General features: G+C 44.8%; 1 protein-coding gene across 1 annotated transcript; it reads left to right on the top strand.

Annotated features, from left to right (window-relative positions):
* The first annotated feature begins 9,944 nt into the window (after positions 1-9,944).
* LOC142368826 (uncharacterized) lies at positions 9,945-14,942 on the top strand. The gene is made up of 9 exons (XM_075451024.1): positions 9,945-10,243; positions 10,962-11,023; positions 11,114-11,885; positions 11,996-12,060; positions 12,233-12,417; positions 12,788-13,194; positions 13,802-13,863; positions 13,953-14,101; positions 14,230-14,942. The coding sequence occupies exons 1-9, from the start codon at positions 9,950-9,952 to the stop codon at positions 14,316-14,318; spliced, it is 2,085 nt and encodes a 694-aa protein (XP_075307139.1). The 5' UTR covers positions 9,945-9,949; the 3' UTR covers positions 14,319-14,942.
* The last annotated feature ends 1,515 nt before the right edge of the window (positions 14,943-16,457 follow it).

Here is a 16,457-nt window from a genome sequence, read left to right as displayed (position 1 = left end):
CACAACTACCCCATCAACAACCACAGTTTTGTCAACGACAACAACGGTTTCCCCTACGACCACCACAGATACACCAACTACAACCACAACTAGCCCATCTACAACCACAAGTACCCCATCAACAAACAGAACTTTGTCCATGACAACAACAGCTTCCCCAACGACCACAACAGTTACCCAAACAACAACCACAACTACCCCATCAACATCCACAGTTTTGTCCACAACAACAACGGCTTCCCCGATGACCACCACAGATACCCCAACGACAACCACAACTACCCCATCAACACCCACAGTTTTGTCCACAACTACAACAGCTTCCCCCACCACTACCACTCTTTCCCCAACCACAACCACAGTTACCCCAACGACAACCAAAAGTACCCCTTCAACAACCACAACTTTGTCCACGACAACAACAGTTTCTCCTACGACCACCCCAACTACAACCACAACTAGCCCATCAACAGCCACAGTTTTGTCCACGACAACAACAGCTTCCCCGACCACAACCACAGTTACCCCAACGACAACCACAAGTACCCCATCAACAACCACAGTTTTGTCCACAACAACAACGGCTTCCCCGATGACCACCACAGATACCCCAACGACAACCACAACTACCCCATCAACAACCACAGTTTTGTCCACAACAACAGCTTCCCCCACCACTACCACTCTTTCCCCGACCACAACCACAGTTACCCCAACGACAACCACTAGTACCCCTTCAACAACCACAGTTTTGTCCACGACAACAACAGCTTCCCCCACCACTACGACAACCACAACTAGCCCATCTACAACCACAAGTACCCCATCAACAAACAGAACTTTGTCCATGACAACAACAGCTTCCCCAACGACCACAACAGTTACCCCAACAACAACCACAACTACCCCATCAACAACTACAGTTTTGTCCACAACAACAACGGCTTCCCCGATTACCACCACAGATACCCCAACTACAACCACAACTAGCCCATCAACAGCCACAGTTTTGTCCACAACAACAGCTTCCCCCACCACTAGCACTCTTTCCCCGACCACAACCACAGTTACCCCAACGACAACCACTAGTACCCCTTCAACAACCACAGTTTTGTCCACGACAACAACAGCTTCCCCCACCACTATGACAACCACAACTACCCCATCAACAACCACAGTTTTGTCCACGACAACAACGGTTTCCCCTATGACCACCACAGATACCCCAACTACAACCACAACTAGCCCATCAACAGCCACAGTTTTGTCCACGACAACAACAGCTTCCCCAACGACCACAACAGTTACCCCAACAACAACCACAACTACCCCATCAACAACCACAGTTTTGTCCACAACAACGACGGCTTCCCCGATGACCACCACAGATACCCCAACGACAACCACAACTACCCCATCAACAACCACAGTTTTGTCCACAACAACAACAGCTTCCCCGATGACCACCACAGATACCCCAACGACAACCACAACTACCCCATCAACAACCACAGTTTTGTCAACGACAACAACGGTTTCCCCTACGACCACCACAGATAACCCAACTACAACCACAACTAGCCCATCTACAACCACAAGAACCCCATCAACAAACAGAACTTTGTCCATGACAACAACAGCTTCCCCAACGACCACAACAGTTACCCCAACGACAACCACAACTACCCCAACAACAACCACAGTTTTGTCCACAACAACAACAGCTTCCCCCACCACTACCACTCTTTCCCCAACCACAACCACAGTTACCCAAACGACAACCACAAGTACCCCTTCAACAACCACAACTCTGTCCACGACAACAACAGTTTCCCCTACGACCACCACAGATACCCCAACTACAACCACAACTAGCCCATCAACAGCCACAGTTTTGTCCACAACAACAACAGCTTCCCCCACCACTACCACTCTTTCCCCGACCACAACCACAGGTACCCCAACGACAACCACAACTACCCCATCAACAACCACAGTTTTGTCAACGACAACAACGGTTTCCCCTACGACCACCACAGATACCCCAACAACAACCACAACTAGCCCATCAACAGCCACAGTTTTGTCGACGACAACAACAGCTTCCCCGACCACAACCACAGTTACCCCAACGACAACCATAAGCACCCCTTCAACAACCACAGTTTTGTCCACAACAACAGCTTCCCCCACCACTACCACTCTTTCCCCGACCATAACCACAGTTTCCCCAACCACAACCACTAGTACCCCTTCAACAACGACAGTTTTGTCCACGACAACAACAGCTTCCCCCACCACTACCACTCTTTCCCCAACGACAACCACAACTACCCCATCAACAACCACAGTTTTGTCAACGACAACAACGGTTTCCCCTACGACCACCACAGATACCCCAACTACAACCACAACTAGCCCATCTACAACCACAAGTACCCCATCAACAAACAGAACTTTGTCCATGACAACAACAGCTTCCCCAACGACCACAACAGTTACCCCAAACACAACCACAATTACCCCATCAACAACCACAGTTTTGTCCACAACAACAACGGCTTCCCCGATTACCACCACAGATACCCCAACTACAACCACAACTAGCCCATCAACAGCCACAGTTTTGTCCACGACAACAACAGCTTCCCCAACGACCACAACAGTTACCCCAACAATAACCACAACTACCCCATCAACAACCACAGTTTTGTCCACAACAACAACGGCTTCCCCGATGACCACCACAGATACCCCAACGACAACCACAACTACCCCATCAACAACCACAGTTTTGTCCACAACAACGGCTTCCCCGATGACCACCACAGATACCCCAACGACAACCACAACTACCCCATCAACAACCACCGTTTTGTCCACAACTACAACAGCTTCCCCCACCACTACCACTCTTTCCCCAACCACAACCACAGTTACCCCAACGATAACCACAAGTACCCCTTCAACAACCACAACTGTGTCCACGATAACAACAGTTTCCCCTACGACCACCACAGATACCCCAACTACAACCACAACTAGCCCATCAACAGCAACAGTTTTGTCCACGACAACAACAGCTTCCCCGACCACAACCACAGTTACCCCAATGACAACGACAAGCACCCCTTCAACAACCACAGTTTTGTCCATAACAACAACAGCTTCCCCCACCACTACCACTCTTTCCCCGACCACAACCACAGTTACCCCAACAACAACCACAAGTACCCCATCAACAACCACAGTTTTGTCCACGACAACAACGGTTTCCCCTACGACCACCACAGATACCCCAACTACAACCACAACTAGCCCATCAACAGCCACAGTTTTGTCCACGACAACAACAGCTTCCCCAACGACCACAACAGTTACCCCAACAACAACCACACCTACCCCATCAACAACCATAGTTTTGTCCACAACAACAACGGCTTCCCCGATGACCACCACAGATACCCCAACGACAACCACAACTACCCCATCAACAACCACAGTTTTGTCCACAACAACAACAGCTTCCCCGATGACCACCACAGATACCCCAACGACAACCACAACTACCCCATCAACAACCACAGTTTTGTCAACGACAACAACGGTTTCCCCTACGACCACCACAGATAACCCAACTACAACCACAACTAGCCCATCTACAAACACAAGTACCCCATCAACAAACAGAACTTTGTCCATGACAACAACAGCTTCCCCAACGACCACAACAGTTACCCCAACGACAACCACAACTACCCCAACAACAACCACAGTTTTGTCCACAACAACAACAGCTTCCCCCACCACTACCACTCTTTCCCCAACCACAACCACAGTTACCCGAACGACAACCACAACTACCCCATCAACAACCACAGTTTTGTCAACGACAACAACGGTTTCCCCTACGACCACCACAGATACCCAAACAACAACCACAACTAGCCCATCAACAGCCACAGTTTTGTCCACGACAACAACAGCTTCCCCGACCACAACCACAGTTACCCCAACGACAACCATAAGCACCCCTTCAACAACCACAGTTTTGTCCACAACAACAGCTTCCCCCACCACTACCACTCTTTCCCCGACCATAACCACAGTTTCCCCAACCACAACCACTAGTACCCCTTCAACAACGACAGTTTTGTCCACGACAACAACAGCTTCCCCCACCACTACCACTCTTTCCCCAACGACAACCACAACTACCCCATCAACAAACACAGTTTTGTCAACGACAACAACGGTTTCCCCTACGACCACCACAGATACCCCAACTACAACCACAACTAGCCCATCTACAACCACAAGTACCCCATCAACAAACAGAACTTTGTCCATGACAACAACAGCTTCCCCAACGACCACAACAGTTACCCCAAACACAACCACAACTACCCCATCAACAACCACAGTTTTGTCCACAACAACAACGGCTTCCCCGATTACCACCACAGATACCCCAACTACAACCACAACTAGCCCATCAACAGCCACAGTTTTGTCCACGACAACAACAGCTTCCCCAACGACCACAACAGTTACCCCAACAAAAACCACAACTACCCCATCAACAACCACAGTTTTGTCCACAACAACAACGGCTTCCCCAATGACCACCACAGATACCCCAACGACAACCACAACTACCCCATCAACAACCACAGTTTTGTCCACAACAACGGCTTCCCCGATGACCACCACAGACACCCCAACGACAACCACAACTACCCCATCAACAACCACAGTTTTGTCCACAACTACAACAGCTTCCCCCACCACTACCACTCTTTCCCCAACCACAACCACAGTTACCCCAACGACAACCACAAGTACCCCTTCAACAACCACAACTGTGTCCACGATAACAACAGTTTCCCCTACGACCACCACAGATACCCCAACTACAACCACAACTAGCCCATCAACAGCAACAGTTTTGTCCACGACAACAACAGCTTCCCCGACCACAACCACAGTTACCCCAATGACAACGACAAGCACCCCTTCAACAACCACAGTTTTGTCCATAACAACAACAGCTTCCCCCACCACTACCACTCTTTCCCCGACCACAACCACAGTTACCCCAACGACAACCACTAGTACCCCTTCAACAACCACAGTTTTGTCCACGACAACAACAGCTTCCCCCACCACTACCACTCTTTCCCCAACGACAACCACAAGTACCCCATCAACAACCACAGTTTTGTCCACGACAACAACGGTTTCCCCTACGACCACCACAGATACCCCAACTACAACCACAACTAGCCCATTAACAGCCACAGTTTTGTCCACGACAACAACAGCTTCCCCAACGACCACAACAGTTACCCCAACAACAACCACACCTACCCCATCAACAACCACAGTTTTGTCCACAACAACAACGGCTTCCCCGATGACCACCACAGATACCCCAACGACAACCACAACTATCCCATCAACAACCACAGTTTTGTCCACAACAACAACAGCTTCCCCGATGACCACCAGAGATACCCCAACGACAACCACAACTACCCCATCAACAACCACAGTTTTGTCAACGACAACAACGGTTTCCCCTACGACTACCACAGATAACCCAACTACAACCACAACTAGCCCATCTACAAACACAAGTACCCCATCAACAAACAGAACTTTGTCCATGACAACAACAGCTTCCCCAACGACCACAACAGTTACCCCAACGACAACCACAACTACCCCAACAACAACCACAGTTTTGTCCACAACAACAACAGCTTCCCCCACCACTACCACTCTTTCCCCAACCACAACCACAGTTACCCAAACGACAACCACAACTACCCCATCAACAACCACAGTTTTGTCAATGAGAACAACGGTTTCCCCTACGACCACCACAGATACCCAAACAACAACCACAACTAGCCCATCAACAGCCACAGTTTTGTCCACGACAACAACAGCTTCCCCGACCACAACCACAGTTACCCCAACGACAACCACAAGCACCCCTTCAACAACCACAGTTTTGTCCACAACAACAGCTTCCCCCACCACTACCACTCTTTCCCCGACCATAACCACAGTTTCCCCAACCACAACCACTAGTACCCCTTCAACAACGACAGTTTTGTCCACGACAACAACAGCTTCCCCCACCACTACCACTCTTTCCCCAACGACAACCACAACTACCCCATCAACAACCACAGTTTTGTCAACGACAACAACGGTTTCCCCTACGACCACCACAGATACCCCAACTACAACCACAACTAGCCCATCTACAACCACAAGTACCCCATCAACAAACAGAACTTTGTCCATGACAACAACAGCTTCCCCAACGACCACAACAGTTACCCCAAACACAACCACAACTACCCCATCAACAACCACAGTTTTGTCCACAACAACAACGGCTTCCCCGATTACCACCACAGATACCCCAACTACAACCACAACTAGCCCATCAACAGCCACAGTTTTGTCCACGACAACAACAGCTTCCCCAACCACCACAACAGTTACCCCAACAAAAACCACAACTACCCCATCAACAACCACAGTTTTGTCCACAACAACGGCTTCCCCGATGACCACCACAGATACCCCAACGACAACCACAACTACCCCATCAACAACCACAGTTTTGTCCACAACTACAACAGCTTCCCCCACCACTACCACTCTTTCCCCAACCACAACCACAGTTACCCCAACGACAACCACAAGTACCCCTTCAACAACCACAACTGTGTCCATGATAACAACAGTTTCCCCTACGACCACCACAGATACCCCAACTACAACCACAACTAGCCCATCAACAGCAACAGTTTTGTCCACGACAACAACAGCTTCCCCGACCACAACCACAGTTACCCCAATGACAACGACAAGCACCCCTTCAACAACCACAGTTTTGTCCATAACAACAACAGCTTCCCCCACCACTACCACTCTTTCCCCGACCACAACCACAGTTACCCCAACGACAACCACTAGTACCCCTTCAACAACCACAGTTTTGTCCACGACAACAACAGCTTCCCCCACCACTACCACTCTTTCCCCAACGACAACCACAACTACCCCATCAACAACCACAGTTTTGTCCACGAAAACAACAGTTTCCCCTACGACCACCACAGATACCCCAACTACAACCACAACTAGCCCATCAACAGCCACAGTTTTGTCCACGACAACAACAGCTTCCCCAACGACCACAACAGTTACCCCAACAACAACCACAACTACCCCATCAACAACCACAGTTTTGTCCACAACAACAACGGCTTCCCCGATGACCACCACAGATACCCCAACGACAACCACAACTACCCCATCAACAACCACAGTTTTGTCAACGACAACAACGGTTTCCCCTACGACCACCACAGACACCACAACTAGCCCATCTACAACCACAAGTACCCCATCAACAAACAGAACTTTGTCCATGACAACAACAGCTTCCCCAACGACCACAACAGTTACCCCAACAACAACCACAACTACCCCATCAATAACCACAGTTTTGTCCACAGCAACAACGGTTTCCCCGATGACCACCACAGATACCCCAACTACAACCACAACTAGCCCATCAACAGCCACAGTTTTGTCCACGACAACAACAGCTTCCCCAACGACCACAACAGTTACCCCAACAACAACCACAACTACCCCATCAACAACCACAGTGTTGTCCACAACAACAACGGCTTCCCCTACGACCAACACAGATACCCCATCTGCAACCACAAGTACCCCATCAACAACCACAACGTTGTCCACGACAACAACGGCTTCCCCGACGACCACCAAAGATACCCCAATGACAACAACAACTACCCCCTCAACAACCACATCTTCGTCCACGACAACAACGGCTTCTCCCACCACTACCACTCTTTCCCCAACGACAACCACAACTACCCCATCAACAACCACAGTTTTGTCCACGACAACAACGGCATCACCTACGACCACAACAGTTACCCCAACAACAACCACAAGTACCCCATCAACAACTACAACTTTGTCAACGACAACAACGGTTTCCCCTACGACCACAACAGTTACCCCAACGACAATCACAACTACCCCATCAACAACCACAGTTTTGTCCACAACAACAACGACTTCCCCGATGACCACCACAGATACCCCAACGACAACCACAACTACCCCATCAATAACCACAGTATTGTCCACAACAACAACAGCTTCCCCCACCACTACCACTCTTTCCCCGACCACAACCACAGTTACCCCAACGACAACCACAAGTACCCCTTCAACAACCACAACTTTGTCCACGACAACAACAGTTTCCCCTATGACCACCACAGATACCCCAACTAAAACCACAACTGCCCCATCAACAACCACAGTTTTGTCCACAACAACAACAGCTTCCCCCACCACTACCACTCTTTCCCCGACCACAACCACAGTTACCCCAACGACAACCACAAGCACCCCTTCAACATCCACAACTTTGTCCACGACAACAACAGTTTCCCCTACGACCACCACAGATACCCCAACAACAACCACAACTAGCCCATCAACAGCAACAGTTTTGTCCACGACAACAACAGCGTCCCCAACCACCACCACAGTTACCCCAACGACAACCACAACTAACCCATCAACAACCACACATTTGTCCACAACAACAACGGCTTCCCCGAAGACCACCACAGTTACCCCAACGACAACCAACTCTAGCCCATCAACAACCACATCTTCGTCCACAACAACAACAGCTTCCCCATCCACCACCACTGTTACCCCAACTACGACCACAACTAGCCCATCAAACACCATAATTTTGTCCACAACAACAAAGGTTTCACCTACAACCACCACAGTTACCCCAACGACAACCACAACTAGCCCATCAACAACCACATCTTCGTCCACGACAACAACGGTTTCCCCAACCACTACCACTCTTTCCCCAACGACAACCACAACTACCCCATCAACAACCACAGTTTTGTCCACAACAACCATAGCTTCCCCCACCACTACCACTCTTTCCCCGACCATAACCACAGTTACCCCAACGACAACCACAAGCACCCCTTCAACAACCAGAACTTTGTACACAACAACAACAGGATCACCAACGACCACCACAGATACCCCAACTACAACCACAACTAGCCCATCAACAACCACAACTTTGTCCACGACAACAACGGGATCCCCAACCACCAGCACAGTTACCCCAACGACAACCACAGCTAGCCCATCAACAACCACATCTTCGTCCACAACAACAACGGCTTCCCCCACCACTACCACTCTTTCCCCAACAACAACCACAACTACCCCATCAACAACCACAGTTTTGTCCACGACAACAATAGTTTCCCCGACCACAACCACAGTTACCCCAACGACAACCACAAGTACCCCTTCAACAACCACAACTTTGTCCACGACAACAACGGTTTCCCCTACGAACACCAGAAGTACCCCAACTACAACCACAACCAGCTTATCAACAACCACAGTTTTGTCCACGACAACAATAGCTTCCCCGACCACAACCACAGTTACCCCAACGACAACTACAAGTACCCCTTCAACAACCACAACTTTGTCCACGACAACAACGGTTTCCCCTACGACCACCACAGATACCCCAACTACAACCACAACTAGCCCATCAACAACCACATCTTCGCCCACAACAACAACAGCTTCCCCGACCACCACCACAGTTACCCCAACGACAACCACAACTACCCCATCAACAACCACGTCTTCGTCCACGACAACAACGGCTTCCCCCACCACTACCACTCTTTCCCCAACGACAACCACCCCATCAACAACCACAGTTTTGTCCACGACAACAACGGCTTCACCTACGACCAAAACAGTTACCCCAACGACAACCACAAGTACCCCATCAACAACCACAACTTTGTCAATGACAACAACGGCTTCCCCGACGACCACCACAGTTACCCCAACAACAACCATAAGTACCACCACAACCACAGGTTCCCCAAAAACAGCTATTGTTTTGTCTACTTCTTCAACACCTTTTACTACCACAAGGTCATCCACAACTACTTCTACGACCACTACATCTGCAACAACTGCTGAGGCAATAACAACAAGGCGGCTGACTTTCAGGTCACTTGGAGAGACATTCACATCTGATTTGTTGAATCCATCATCCACAGCATTTACGGAACGAGCTGAACTTTTAAAGTTACATGTAAGTCTTTCTTTGAGTGTGATATGATAATGTCCCAGTTTTTGTAGTCCAATATTCTTCTATCTTGCAAACACATCAACTTTTAGTTTTAACCTTGAATATTCGAGCTTGATGATCAATAAATAAAAAATAAGCAAAAGTGCAAAATCCACAAATTTTACATTTTACATTTCCACATTCCCATGATATGTAGGTTATAATCTCAACATTTTTCTGCCACAGACCATTTATATATTAGAGTTAAGCAGCCATTACAGCTAGTGTCAGTAGAATATTTTACAACTATGTGAGAAATGTGGCATGTTTACATTGGCTGTATTTTATGCTCGATCACGGTTTCAACACCTGAATTCATTAGTTGTTTTTCTTACCTTTTTTTTTTTGGTTTGCTTAAAACAGTGTAATTTTGTTTTGTTGCCAAAACGTAACAAAGCAGTGAAAAAGAACAAATGAAAAGAACACAATCGTTTGACAGTTAACTAAATAGAGACTGTTGCCATTGCGTCAAACAAGGAACCACAGTCTTGGGAAAATGTGGTGAATTATACTACCAACAACCAACCTCCACATGCAGAATTACAGTTAAATGTTAAAAGAGCAGTTACTCAGAAACAGTCTACATATCTTATAAAACGTCTACCGTCTACATTGTTGTTATCAAGTTTACAATGAACCATAAACACTTAATTTTTTGTTTTTGTTGTTTCTCTTTCTGTAGCTTCAACCTTTATTCAAAGCACAATCGTCTTCATTCCGCTCTTTGACTGTGATTTCATTCAGGTAATTGTTTTCATGGTGGAGTATAATAAAAACCTAAGATTACTGATCATGAATTTTTACCAATGAAATAAAGTTTTATTACTTTTGCAGAAATGGATCAATCATCAACAACATGGACCTTGAATTTGAATTAACTTTAATTCCTACCAACGTTGAAATAGAAAGTGTTTTGATCAAAGCATCTCCAAACATCACAGCCTTCAACATTGAAAACGATAGTGTCGACGTACAACCCACAGCAACAACAGATGCCCCCGCCACTAAAACGGCTTTACCAACAACGAGTACAACAACAACCACGGCTGCCCCAACAACAACCACATCTGTACCCACAACAACAGATGCTCCCACCACTACCACAGCAGCCCCAACAACAACCAAAGGTAACCTAACAACCACCACAGGTGCTCCAACAACAACCACAGCTGCCCCAACAACAACCACATCTGTACCCACAACAACAGATGCTCCCACCACTACCACAGCAGCCCCAACAACAACCAAAGGTAACCTAACAACCACCACAGGGGCTCCAACAACAACCACATCTGCACCCACAACAATAGATGCCACCACCACTACCACAGCTGATCCAGTAATTCCTACATCAGGAACATCAACTACAATGGCTTCACAGACAACAACTATGGCATCACCAACAACCGAACATTCTTCACCAACAACTTCAGCAGCTCTGGAAACAACCGCTGTTTCTTTAACTACTCTCACTACCACTACTACAACTGAAGCTCCTCCACTCAGATTTGTTGTCCAAGCAGTTTTTGTTGAACCTTTTGTTGAAGAACTTAAAGACAAAACCAGCAAACTGTTTAAGAGTCTTGAACTAAAGATAACACAAATGGTGAGTGCAATGTTAAAACATATTTTGAATTAATATTTTGGGAGGTTACACGTAACTTCACATTCAATTGAAATGTAATTAATTATTTTTTGTGTGATTTCCTGTCACAGTATGACATCATCTACAAAGCTAGATTTGGCTTGCTCTTCGTCCGCAGTTTTGTCATTGAATTTAGGTAAGTTTTTACTTTTTGGAGGTTCCACTTCCTTTGCTTCACCATTCTAAGTGATATTAGCATTCATCAGTTTTGATATTCATAATGACAAAAAAAATTAAAAAAATAAAAACGTGTCCACAAGGTCTAAATTAGATGCGTTTCAATTTCATTATTTCCTGGGTTTTTACAGACCAGCGGCTGGCAGAACACGAATGGAAAATACTGAAGCAGAGATGGGGCTTGAGTTCAATAAAACTATGCAAATTGCTGAAATCCCAGCCGAGGAAGCTGTTCAAGAAGTTTTGATAGAAGCTGTAAATACCAGCACTGCCAAATTCAATCTAACAATTGAAAGAGAGTCTATCCAAATAATAGGTAAGTAAACATGATGACTTCCATTTTTTTACATCTTTACCTTTTTGTTCAACAAATTGTTTTATGTTTTGACACAATTTTGAGTGAGTTTAAAGGAGGCTTTCTTTTTCCAATATTGAATCATCTTTCACGGTCATGGCATAGTCCTTTTCTGATCCCTTAACAATTTGTTGGCATATCAACTGGCATGCACTCACTCACTCATGAGAAATTTAGTAGTGACAAACACTGGTAGAAGTACCTTACCTTACCATACATAGACATAAAGTATACCACACTGATACTGTTGTGATCATAAAAAAATGCTCCCAATCAAGTTGATTTTTTTTTAATGATGTTTATATCTAATTTTTACATTTCTTTTTGACAGAAACACCTGTAAATTCTATGGCTAATCCAAACTCAACGACCAATGCTACAACTACAACTGCCAACATCACAATAACACCAACAAGTCCTGCAAGTTCAGTTTCAAATGCCACAATCCCTTCCACAACTACTGTAAGTGCTGGAACCATCGCTTCAACCACAACTGCCTCTGAAACAACCCCAGCTGCCATTGCTACTACTACAACACCCTTTACAACCACAACTACCACAAGTACAACCACAAGTACAACCACAACAACTTCTACGACCACTACATCTGCAACAACTGAAGAGCCAATCACAACAAGGCAGCTGACTTTCAGATCAGCTGGCGAGACATTTACATCTGATTTGCTGAATCCATCATCTACAGCATTTACAAGACGGGCTGAATTGTTGAAGTCGACAGTAAGTCTTTCTTTGAGTGTGATATTATAATGTTATAACGTCATAGTGTTTGTAGTCCAATATCCTTCTATCATGCAAACACATCGACTTTTAGTTTGACCCCAGAATCTAGGATAATCAGGAAATGAACAAGAAGTATACAGTGCAAAATCAGCATGTTTGGAAGAGTAAAACTTTGACATTTTACATTTCCAAATACCCTGGATATGTAGGTTGTAATCGCAAATATTTTTTAGCCACTGACACATTAAATCTCAGAGTTAGGCAGCCGTTAGGCAGCATAATGTCAATACTATCTTACACAACTTTGTAAGAATTGATTGATTGATTGATTGATTGATTGAATCCTGAGGAAAATTCAAATGTGGTAAGTTTTTAAATAGACTTTCCAAGATGGAAAACCACTCTCTTGTCAAAGTGTGGTGAACTATTTGACCAACACCCAACCTCCACATACAGAATAAAGAGCAAATGTTGCCAGAGCACTGAAACATTGACAGTCGACAAATCTTTGGTTCTAGAAAATCTACTGACTGTGTTCTTATCAAGTTTATAATGAAGCATAAACACTTACAGATTTCTTTTGTTGTCGTTTCTCTTTCTGTAGCTTCAACCTTTGTACCAAAGGCAATTCTCTTCATTCCGCTCTTTGATTGTGACTTCATTCAGGTAATTTTTTCATGGTGTGGTATACTAAAATGTTAAGACTGCTGATCACAAATTTGTACAAATAAAATGACATTTTATTACTTTTGCAGCAATGGATCAATCATCAACAACATGGATCTTGGATTTGCATCGGCATCTGTTCCTAACAACATTGAAATAGCAAATGTTCTGATCAGAGCAGCTCCAAACATTACAGCATTCAACATTGACGTCAATGCTATTTTTGTGGAAGGCACACGTAAGCAAAAATTTAATGTTCATTCAATCAATTATTCATCAAAATGACATGCAACGTGACCAAAATTCTACAATGCCAAAGATCAGTTTTCTAATGATGCCTTGTTTTCTTTTTCCTAAAATTTACAGAAGTATCAAGTGGAGTAAGTCACCAGATCAGTCTCATCACTGCATCCTGCATGGTGCTGTTGTCATGGTTACTGTCAAGCCAGCAATAAGTTCATGTAAAATCTCATTAGAAAAAGTGTAGTTTTACTGTTATGAATAAGAAGGGCCATGCTGTAAGAATCCAAGACCTTCTGACGACCTGCAATATTGACATGACTTTGAACAAGCTTCTAAATATAGCATTTAACGTAAGGTTCACTTCACACACTGAAGTAACAAAGCGTATTGCAAGAGCACATCAACATACCTTTGACTGCACAAAGCTTTGGGAGAACTTTACCTTAATTTCCTGATATATTCCTCTAGAATCTGATTGATGAAGGAAACAACTAAATACAAATGAAGAGAGTAATGAAAGTTATTCATTGAGCTATCTGAGGCTATGCGTAACAGATTCGTGGCAAATAAATGTCACAATGTTATTATAAAATGTAAACTGTGTTATTTCAATGTAATTTATAATTCTTAAAGTTGATTTATGAAGGTATGAACTTAAATGCTGCTTCAGGCAAATCCTGATACATTTTCACTCTTTGAAGATCATAACACAAATCAAATGTAAGGTATCTGAATACGGTCCTAGATGACCAATTCCATTAGTTTTCAAATTTAGATGTATTTATATAATGTATTGTATAAGTATTGTGTTACTGTTCCTATATTTCTTCAAATTGATCAAGGATACTAAAATCTAAAATAACAATTAGATTAATCAACATAATCACAATTATTAGCTTCTTCTCAGTAAAGAAAGTGTATGTAAAAAAAAAAACTAGATATGCTTCTATTAAAGGCACTAACATGTATCAAACACTGTTTCCATTCGTTTTTTTCAAACTTACTTTTTACAATCAGTTGATCCCAAATGGGTCAATGAATCATGCTTCATTTATAAAGCAATAATATTGTTTTTTAGTTTCACATGCTGGTCATGATAAGGATTTGGACAGATGGAAGTATCTAATTGAAAGTAATTCATTTATATGCTCATAAAAAAACATCAATGACTGACATCATACCCCAAATTATCCTGGAATTGTTCTATAAAAACAATGGTAAACATGGAGTAGATAAGTACGTAAGGAGACTTAGTGGTAGAATGAGTTAGTTCAGGAGTGTTTGCAGAGATAACGGTTAGCTAAGAAGAATTGTGACACTGAGAGGACTGAAGATAGTAGGCAGGAATATAGGGATAAGGCCAAACAAAGGGCGTACAATGACTTGTATGCTATGTTGGACAGTAAGGAGGGAGAGAATCATTTTTACAGGTTGGCGAAGCAGAGAGATAGAAATGGGCAGGACATGCAGCAGGTTAGGGTGAATAAGGTTAGAGATGGAAATGTCTTGACAGTTACCAGAAGTGTTATGGGTAGATGGAAAGAGTACTTTGAAGAGTTGGTTAATCAGGAAAATGAGAGAGAACAAAGAGTAGAAGAGGTAACCGTTGTGGACCAGGAAGTAGCAAGGCTGAAGTGAGGAGTGCATTGAAGAGGATGAAGAGTGGAAAGGCCGTCGGTCCTGATGATATACCTGTGAGGGTATGGAAACATCCAGGAGAGGTGGCAGTAGAGTTTTTGACAAAGTCTTTCAACAAGATCTTAAAGAATGAGAGGATGCCCGAGCAATGAAGGAGAAGCTTGCTGGTGCCGATTATCAAGAAAAAGGGAGATGTGTAGAGCTGTGGCAACTACAGAGGAATAGAAGCCATACAATAAAGTTATGGGAAAGAGTAGTGGAAGCTAGATTAAGGGCAACAATTAACATTTTCAAGCAGCAGTATTAGTTTCATGCCAAGAAAGACTACAACAAATGCAGTATTTGCTTTGAAGATGTTAATTGAGAAGGTCAGAGGGAACTCACAGGGTGCCAAGAGAGAAACTGTTGTATTGTATGAGGAAGTCTGGGGTGGCAGAGAAATATGTTGTTGAGTGGTGCATGTATGAGACAGTGTAGAGGTGTACTGTAGGTGTAACAGAGGAGTTCAAAGTAGAGGTGGGACTGCATCAAGAATCTGCCCTGAGTCTCTTCTTGTTCACGATGGTGATGGACAGGCTGACAGACTACGTCAAACGGGAATCTGCATGGACTATGATGTTTGCAGATGACATTGGGATCTGGAGTGAGAGCATTGAGCTGGTGGAGGTATGCCCTAGAAAGAAGAGGAATGACGGTTAGCCACAGCAAGACAG

Source organism: Odontesthes bonariensis, chromosome 19, assembly GCF_027942865.1.
Source record: "Odontesthes bonariensis isolate fOdoBon6 chromosome 19, fOdoBon6.hap1, whole genome shotgun sequence".
NCBI classification, from domain to species: domain Eukaryota; kingdom Metazoa; phylum Chordata; class Actinopteri; order Atheriniformes; family Atherinopsidae; genus Odontesthes; species Odontesthes bonariensis.
Note: the sequence above shows the minus strand (reverse complement) of the source record. Positions and strands in the feature narration are given on the sequence as shown.

Coding starts and splice junctions, on each gene's coding strand:
- LOC142368826 (XM_075451024.1), top strand. CDS start 9,950: ATGACAACAACGGCTTCCCCGACGACCACCACAGTTACCCCAACAACA. Junction 11,886..11,995: donor AACTAAAGATAACACAAATG/GTGAGTGCAATG, acceptor TTCCTGTCACAG/TATGACATCATCTACAAAGC. Junction 13,864..13,952: donor TTGATTGTGACTTCATTCAG/GTAATTTTTTCA, acceptor TTACTTTTGCAG/CAATGGATCAATCATCAACA.